The following is a 9,669-nucleotide window of genomic DNA, read 5'->3' as shown; positions in this document are numbered from 1 at the left end:
AAAAAAAAAAAGCAGATCATAATAAAAAACTTCCAAAAAAATCATAAACAAACTTTTTATACTTTTGAATGTTAGTCTAAACACTCTCCCATCAACGTTTGCTTTTTCAGTTCTTTTTCATAGTTGCATAGAGAAATACAGCCTGAAATTGTTCATGATTTATTTTATTTAGCTACAGCTATACCCCCCCCACCCCCATATAATATCACCAATTATTATTACTCAATATTCAGTGTGTCCCACTGGCCTAGTGTGAAATATTTTTCATTGCCTAATGAAACACAACACTCAACCTCCACCAATAAAAAAAAAAAAAAAAAAAAAAAAAAAACACTATACAGTAGTGTCTGTTCTATGATATTGTAAAACAGTGTAATGAAACAATATTTTTGTATTTAAAAACGTATTAAATATATTTTGTTCATTTAAGGAATAGTTCAACCAAAAATTCTGTCATTTTTTACTCACCCTCAAGTTGTTCCAAAACCTGTATGAGAGAAAGAAAGAAAAGAAACTCATACAGATTTTGGAACAACTTGAAGGTGAGTAAGCGATGACAGAATTTTCATTTTTGGGTGAACTATCCTTTAATATTACTCAATGCTTGGGTACTTAGCACAATAACATGGACACGAATGTAAAGTTAGACAAAAATAAGTTGAAACTACCAGAATATGTGTTCATATTGAACTGTCATTTCTTAAAAGCTCTGTGAGGAGATTTGCAGATTTGCTGAACTTGTATTCTATAGTCAGTGCTTTCCTGAGGCATGATCTTCACTGACTGCTTTGCATGGAAGGTTTACAAAAATGATGTTGAGCTTCATTAAAGTTGACAATGCAAATATGCAAATGAGGCACACAGGTGAGTATAATAATCAGGAATATTAAAAATGACAATTCATCTTCTCTCTCCTCTTGTATTATATAAAAGAAGAAACTCACATTCATAACAACTATCTCATAAGACAAGTTTTCAAGCATGTGCTTTCATTGTTTCGAACGGATTCAGAGTAACTGTGCAATTTTAAGATCTCCGAAGAGTCGCAGTGAGCGAAATGTTTCTTCAGAGCTCGAGGTTTCATGGCTGGCCGATGTCCACTGTGATTTTGCTGTAGAGTTGGTCTTTCTCTATATCTATCACGTTGTATCTGAGTGATCTGATGCCATCCGTGTCTATTGTCTGTCGTGTGTGAGTGATTCTCTTAAATCTATGAAACAGAGATACAACTTTAGAAGGGCATTCAGTCTGTCTTGTATTTATGCACGTGTGTTTGTGAAAGACAGACTACCTCTGTGGGTTTGGCTCATTTTTCTTGTCTCTTGAGTGACGAATCATTCTACATTTACCAATGTCTCCACTCGGCCTTGATATTTTCATACCTCGAAATGACAGCTCAAAAATAATAACAGTCATTAAAACATATATGATATGACGGAATTTGTAATGAATAGTAAGACAGTTACTGTATTTTCCTCACCTGTTAAAGATGTCATCGTCTTCTCCTCCCCAGCCCCAGTAGTTATTGGGAAAACCATTGATCTTTTGAAACTGCTCTTTACTCATTGCTGATACACCTCCAAAATACTGTTTATATGGTAACCTGTATTCAGACAGAATCAGTTTTCATATGTAGTTTTTTTACACACATTCGGAGATTTCTCTGGATTCCCTGAATCTTTTCACAATATTATGTATTGCATTGAGAAAGATTTGTTTGACACTTCTCTCATGAACTTTTGGTGGGGAAAAAGTGATGAACCATGATCCAGCTTTGCTTGCAAAGATTGAAAAGCACATTAACATGATGTTACGCCTACATCATACACTCGACCGCCTTGTTGTGAACGAACCTGCTTGAGTGACTGAAAGCTGGACATTATAATTTATAAAGTTTTAAGAATCAACATTTTTCTTGGACTAACGCATTGTTTCACTTCAGAAGGTCTTTAATAACACCCCAGAGCCATGTGGAGTAGATTTATGATGGATGGATGGATACACTTTTTTTCGGATTCAGAAACAGGCGCACCATTCACTGCAATTATACAGATTGGAACCGACAGGACAATTTGGAATATAACTCCGAATGTGGTCGTCTGAAATAGGAATGTCAGACACACCTAGGATGCCTTGAGGGGGAGAAAAACACAGGCTAATTTTCATTTTTGAGTGAACTTCGAAACTCAACAACACCATCTGATATGTATTTCAGGTTTTGCTTCAAACTAAATGGAATTATGTTCACATAAGCCAGATATTATGTCAGATACACCTTTACATCACTCAAAATCTACTCAAAGATTTGTTTGTGGTTGACGTAATTCAATTAAACAAAAAAGCTGATGAAAAGATTGGTTTGTATGTTACCCAGAGAGACTTTGATATATTGTGTAGAATACTGCTGATGTTTACATTGCAGATATGGCTGGGGACAACATTCAAAATAGGAACTTGAATGTAAAGCTATTTGAAATCTTTTTTGTGTAAATATCATACTGTATAATTTTGTCTGAATTCTGACAGTTCATCTGATGTGACTGTCCACAGGAAAGTAAAATCAAACACAAAAAAAAATATTATTTCAGCTGTAGCAAAGATATTAAATGGAGAGAGAAGAGAAACAAACATCTCTGTAATCACACACAAGTATGAAATTTCAATGAACTCAATTTCTCATCAAATTCTTGCAAAGAATGGAAATAGAATTCAAAATTTTGTGGTCAGCAAGATTTTTTAAATGTTTTTTAAAGAAGTCTTTAATGTTACATTTTTTGCTCAAAAACAGTAGAATTTGCAATATCGTAAAACATCACTATTTAAAATAACTTTTCAATTTTAATATATTGTAAACTGTATTTTTAATATTTTACTGTGATTTCAAAGTAGAATTTTAAGGAGCTATAACTGAAATCTACAGTGTCACAAGATCCTTCAGAAATCATTCTTATATGCTGATTTAACCCCAAACAAACATTTAAAACTTTAAACATTTTTTCAGGACTCTTTGATGAATATATATATATATATATATATATATATATATATATATAGAAAGTTCAATATAACATAATTTATTTAAAATAGAAATCTTTTGTAACATTATATATGTCTTTTGATCATTATATATATATATCTATATATATATTATATATATATATATATAATGACCCTGGACAACACAAAACCTGTCATAAGGGTCAATTTCTCGAATTGAGATTTATACATCATCTGAAGCTGTCAACATAATGTTTCCATTGATGTATGGTTTGTTAGGATCGGACAATATCCGATCCTAACAAATAATCAAAATATTGAGAAAATCACCTTTAAAATTGTCCAAATTAAGTTTTAAGCAATAATCAAAATATTGAGAAAATCACCTTTAAAATTGTCCAAATTAAGTTCTTAGCAATGCATATTACTAATCAAAAATCAGGTTTTGATATATTTATGGAAGGAAATGTACAAAATATCTTCATGGAACATGATCTAATGAATTTTAGCATAAAAGAAAAATCATAATATATATATATATATATATATATATATATATATATATATATAGTATATATATAGATATATATAGATATATATATATATATAGTGACAACAGCAGCAAAGATAAGGCGGGTCTGATGCAGCATTTCTCAAACAAAGAACCAAAGGAACATATTTAAAGTGGCTTTCATGTGGCATTTCATCTTTGTGTGGTTTGTATCACAGAATTTAAAGGTGGCAAAGATGAATTTATTTCCTTGTTCCTGTCTCCTGTTACAACTGTACACAACTCTTATGTGGCCAAATTAAATAATTAACCATCAAACTAGTGACTGTTTGCTTTAGACCACATCAGAGAAGGTTATAGGATATTGTCATGCTCTGCATATAGAGTTTACACAGCTGCATTGCGATCGGTCTTGATCCAAATTACCTTGATCCTTGAGTCATCTTTCTACTAACATAACAGGATATTTAATTTATGCACGCCTTGAATTTGCTTCCTGTGCTTCCCCTCAAGGCGATTTGTTTAGGTAAATAAATTTTTGAGCAACACGAGGAGCTGGTTTTCTAAGCTTCAACTGAGGTGGCACTTTCAGATACTGGTGTCACTTAACAAATATTATGTTACATGTTATATTACGTGTATGGGTGGTGTTTCGTCTTACCTAAAACCAAACTTGTCCATGGACACAGAGAGGTGGCGTGGCTGGCTAGAGCACTTGTAGGTGTTGCGGTCGTCCATGGGGATGATGTCTACATCACTGAAGATGAAACAGTCATAATCGTACTCCTTTAGAGCCTCTGCATAACCCACATTGAGCAGTTTCGCCCTGTTGAATGTGCCCTCTCCATCCTAAACAAGCAGCACAAAGCACATTTACAAGAGATCTTATGACTCACAGTGCTGGGTAGAATACTTACAAATTGTATTCCATTACTGATTCCAAATTACATGACTAAAATTGTAGTTAGTAATGTATTCCATTACATTTCACATTTTCGGTAATATAATTGGACTAATATAAATGCGACCGAGAGGCCTACAGCAACTCTGAAGCAATTGCAGGAATTAGTGACAACAATATCACAAATTCTTCATAAATGTGGCAGTTGCACTTTATTTCACAGTACGTGTGCTTACATGTACTTACAGTGTACCTACCTGAGAATGTAAACATTAATGTGTTCATCAGTAATTGATGCAATGTTGAAATGCTGAGAAAATACTTCTTAAAACTGAAATGATTTATGTAAATCCTGTGGTCAAATGTTGTAGCCTCTCAATTTTCTGTGTATTTATAGTCTCCTGACTAGTGTCTTGTCTTTGTGTGAATGTGAATGGATATAAGCGAAGATCCGATCAGAAAGGAAAATTTAAAAGATTTAAAAAAGAATAATTAGGGAGAATCAAAAAATTATGACTAATATGTTGCTATTGTCTGAATCATATGTAATCATGTAATAAATTAAAAAGTAACTATAATCTAATTATCAGTGTTTTAAAATGTATTATAATAAAATTACAAATAATCTGATTATGTAATCCAGATTGCATGTAATCAGTTACTACCCAGCATTGGCCTGACACAGGATAAAACACATTTTTTTTTGGAGCCAAAATGTAAAATTCACATGTAAATGCATTAATCACACACAGATTTTATGCAAACAAGATCGCCTTGACATTGATAGGTCCTTAATGATCACAGCTAAATCAGTCAATCAGACATGCATGACCCCACTTATGTGTTATAAACACATTCAGAGATACACACAAAGTAAATAAGCAAATAAGTATGCATTTCTTAGTCTGCATAGCAGTTTGCATACTGATTTTCCTGTAAACAAGGTGAACAGATGGTAAAAAGGGGGCTGAAATGACAAAAAAGAATCACAAAGATGAGGTAGTTTAAGGTGAAAAGTTAAAGTGCAATTTGTAAATTAATTTCAGAATCTTTTCGTATTTGATGTCTCCCTTTTTGTTTTAATGGCAGCAAGACTTAAGCAAGAAGTTTCTTTTTTTTTAAAGAAATGAATAGTTTTATTTAGTAAAGATGCATAAAACTGATCAAAAGTGACAGTAAATACACTCACCTAAAGGATTATTAGGAACACCTGTTCAATTTCTCATTAATGCAATTATCTAATCAACCAATCACATGGCAGTTGCTTCAATGCATTTAGGGGTGTGGTCCTAGTCAAGACAATCTCCTGAACTCCAAACTGAATGTCAGAATGGGAAAGAAAGGTGATTTAAGCAATTTTGAGCGTGGCATGGTTGTTGGTGACAGACGGGCCGGTCTGAGTATTTCACAATCTGCTCAGTTACTGGGATTTTCACGCACAACCATTTCTAGGGTTTACAAAGAATGGTGTGAAAAGGGAAAAACATCCAGTATGCGGCAGTGCTGTGGGCGAAAATGCCTTGTTGATGCTAGCGGTCAGAGGAGAATGGGCAGACTGATTTAAGCTGATAGAAGAGCAACTTTCACTGAAATAATCACTCGTTACAAAACCGAGGTATGCAGCAAAGCATTTGTGAAACCACAACACGCACAACCTTGAGGTGGATGGGCTACAACAGCAGAAGACCCCACCGGGTACCACTCATCTCCATTACAACTAGGAAAAAAAGAGGCTACAATTTGCACAAGCTCAGCAAAATTGGACAGCTGAAGACTGAAAAAATGTTGCCTGGTCTGATGAGTCTCCATTTCTGTTGAGACATTCAGATGGTAGACTCAGAATTTGGCGTAAACAGAATGAGAACATGGATCCATCATGCCTTGTTACCACTGTGCAGGCTTGTGGTGGTGGTGTAATGGTGTGGGGGATGTTTTCCTGGCACACTTTAGGCCCCTTCGTGCCAATTGGGCATCGTTTTAAATGCCTGTTTCTGACCATGTCCATCCCTTTATGACCACCATGTACCCATCCTCTGATGGCTACTTCCAGCAGGATAATGCACCATGTCACAAAGCTTGGATCATTTCAAATTGGTTTCTTGAACATGACAATGAGTTCACTGTACTAAAATGCTCCCCACAGTCACCAGATCTCAACCCAATAGAGCATCTTTGGGATGTGGTAGAATGGGAGCTTCATGCCCTGGATGTGCATCCCACAAATCTCCATCTACTGCAAGATGCTATCCTATCAGCATATGGTCCAACATTTCTAAAGAATGCTTTCAGCACCTTGTTGAATCAATGGCACGTAGAATTAAGGCAGTTCTGAAGGCGAAAGGGGGTCAAACACAGTATTAGTATGGTGTTCCTAATAATCCTTTAGGTGAGTGTATATGTTTAATGTAAGAAATCCAGGATTTTCCAGAAAAATATTTAGCAGCAGAAAAATGAAAATTTCAGAAGAAATTCTGATTACTGGAGTAATAACTGCTGAAATTCAGCATTGGCATCACTGGAATAAATTACTTTTTAAAACATATTAAAATATAAAACAGTTACTTACTTTACACTATAATAACAGTTCACAAAATTACTCTTTTACTCTTTTGATTTTTTTATCAAATAAATGCAGCCTTGGCAAGCATAAGAGACTTCTTTTAAAAAACATTACAAAATCTTACATACATCAAACCTTTGAATGGTTGTGTATATTTGGAACATTTTCAAATCATGTTGTCCAGCATGATTTGAGAATGTTCCAAGCAGCGTTTTGTGCTTCAGAGGAAGAAGGAAGATCTGATCATCTGTACAAAAGTGTTCATTTAAACAGCATCAGAAATGTGCTTACATCTGAGTAGTCACGTAAAAATATTATATCTTATAAATACATTTTCATTATTATTAAATCTGTTTTGATTAAATCTGAACAAAGTTTAAGCCCGTGTTCACACAATGTTATTGAAGCGAGCAGCTCCTACAACTAACAACTATTTCAAAACCCAGATTTAGCATTTTTAACAAAGCAGTAGTCTGTGAGGCAGATCAGCACAGAAGATTACAAGCTGTGGCATAAAAAGAACTATTTAATAGACAAAAGTATCTACACCCAAACAAACCCAAACCCAGATTTGTTCATGTTCTCAGGTTGCATTTCTCGTTTTCTTTTCCATTGTTATTGTACAGCAAATTTAAAAGCAGTTGAAAGTCTTACCAATGACTTGCATGTTGTCTATGCAAAGTCAAGTCACCGCATTTCCATACTTCAAGGTGTCTCCCAGAAAAAAGTCTAACCTAATCTATCTATCTATGTGTAGATCTGTTTTGTGTGGTGAGATCAGGTGTGGATTTCAGCTCACATCTCCACTCTGCTCTGTCAACTGTGTAAGATGAAGTAAAGTTAATAAATAATTTTGTGTTGTACCTGTTGTATGACATAAATCCCATAATCCAGCTGTTGTCTCTGTAGGATGGGGTGAAGATAGTAGAGCCAGTACTTCAGGTGTTCACCTCTGTTTCTGAATGGGATGATTATTGCCACTTTTTGCAGAGCCACACAATCTCTGGGTTTATACCTGCCACCCATCACCAGCTGTGGATTGTCTTTACGCACCATATCCAGATTTACCGGCTCAGAAAATTCAACTCGCAGTGGACCCACTGAAAGGGGAAATGGGAGAGAGAATGACAGTAAGGGAAAGTGGAGGTCATAGGGTTTGCAGACATGAAAGAGGAAGACCCTTCGTATGCAACAATAGCCTACTTCCTGTCTCAAACAAGCCAACTTCCATCTCCCCCCACTTTTTTACTCTTTTTCTCTTAGTCTCTCTCAATATTTTTTCCAGCTTTCTCTTTCAATTAGCAGTGATGCAAGTAGACCCTAGTTAAATGAAAACGCCCTTTTATTAATAGTTAGTCAACAAATAGAAGAAGAACAAATGTGTTTTTTTCTATGTTGGTTAAACAACCAATTAAAAAAAATCTTTATGTTGGTTAAACAACTAATTAAAAATATTCTTGATATTTTATTGGAGTAAAAGGTGTGACTAACCCTAGTCTATCGATGTAAAGTTAACACACAAACACACATATCCGGTGCACTATCCTTGTAGGGACTCCCCATATGTAATGGTTTTTATACTGTTCAAACTGTAATCTACATCTCCAAAAAAATAAAACGACACCTCAAAAAATACTTTATGCATTTTTACAATCTCAAAAACTAATTCTGTATGATTTATAAGCTTTTGTACCCATGGGAACCTCAATTTAAGTCCCCATGAATTGGTGTGTATTCAGGTTTAAGTCCCCACCAGTGTAGAAAAACATGTACACACACACACACACACACACACACACACACACACACACACATACACACACACAGACACACACCATGTTTTATGGGGACATTAGGTGTAATGATTTTTATACTGTACAAACTGTATTTTCTATTCCCTAACACTAACCCTACCCTTAAACCTACCCCAACACAAAACTTTCAGCAGTTAAAAAAAAAACCTTTCCTCATGGAGACCAAAAATGTCCCTACAACATCAAAATTTACTGGTATTACTATCCTTGTGGGGACATTTGGTCCCCAAAACGTAGGGAATACCAGGGGACACACACACACACACAAAGACAAAAAAAAAAAAAAAAAAAAAACAGAGCAACAGATGAACAAATACTTCATTTTTAATTTCAGGTTAACTTACCCAAAAGCGGAGACGTCTCAGGACATGATTCTAGTGCTGCGGACTCCTCTACCACGTCATCTTCACTGACACTATTAGTATAGATCAATTTATTTACATCTACCTCTGTTCCATTGTCATACTGGATGCCAGTTCTATGAGTTTGTGAATTAAATATATCAGAGTCTGATTGAATTTGTCGGTAATTCGTAAATTTTACAGGCGACTCTGATAAATAAAAAAACAATGCAAGCATGAGGTGAATCCCGCAGAGGCACACGAGCACGACGCAGGATTTGGTGAAGAAACCCACATTCAGCAGCACCGACTCCTTCATTCTCAGAAAACTGCGGGAGACCACTTAATTTACAAACAAAAAAACTATGTCTGCCTTGAAACAAAAACACCTCAGATGACCAGGACAATCCTTTTCGTGAAACTTTTTATGATACCGATCGCGTCTGACCGCTGTACATCGCAGTTTTTTGGACATTGGTGAAGAGCTCTGTTGAAGAGCTCAGAAGTGACAGCGGAGGGCGTTTCTAGTGCACTTGTAACAATAC

At 35.2% G+C, this 9,669-nt stretch overlaps 1 protein-coding gene across 1 annotated transcript; it reads right to left on the bottom strand.

The window, feature by feature from the left end:
* Window positions 1-949: 949 nt before the first annotated feature.
* On the bottom strand, window positions 950-9,669 carry LOC109108968 (beta-1,4-galactosyltransferase 1-like). Its single transcript, XM_019122085.2, has 6 exons — window positions 9,128-9,669; window positions 7,834-8,069; window positions 4,170-4,357; window positions 1,481-1,603; window positions 1,292-1,396; window positions 950-1,210 (listed from the first exon to the last, which is right to left on the bottom strand). The coding sequence occupies exons 1-6, from the start codon at window positions 9,441-9,443 to the stop codon at window positions 1,081-1,083; spliced, it is 1,098 nt and encodes a 365-aa protein (XP_018977630.1). The 5' UTR covers window positions 9,444-9,669; the 3' UTR covers window positions 950-1,080.

Source organism: Cyprinus carpio, chromosome A1 (assembly GCF_018340385.1).
Source record: "Cyprinus carpio isolate SPL01 chromosome A1, ASM1834038v1, whole genome shotgun sequence".
Classification (NCBI taxonomy): Eukaryota; Metazoa; Chordata; class Actinopteri; order Cypriniformes; family Cyprinidae; genus Cyprinus; species Cyprinus carpio.
This window is presented reverse-complemented; position numbering and strand designations above follow the sequence as displayed.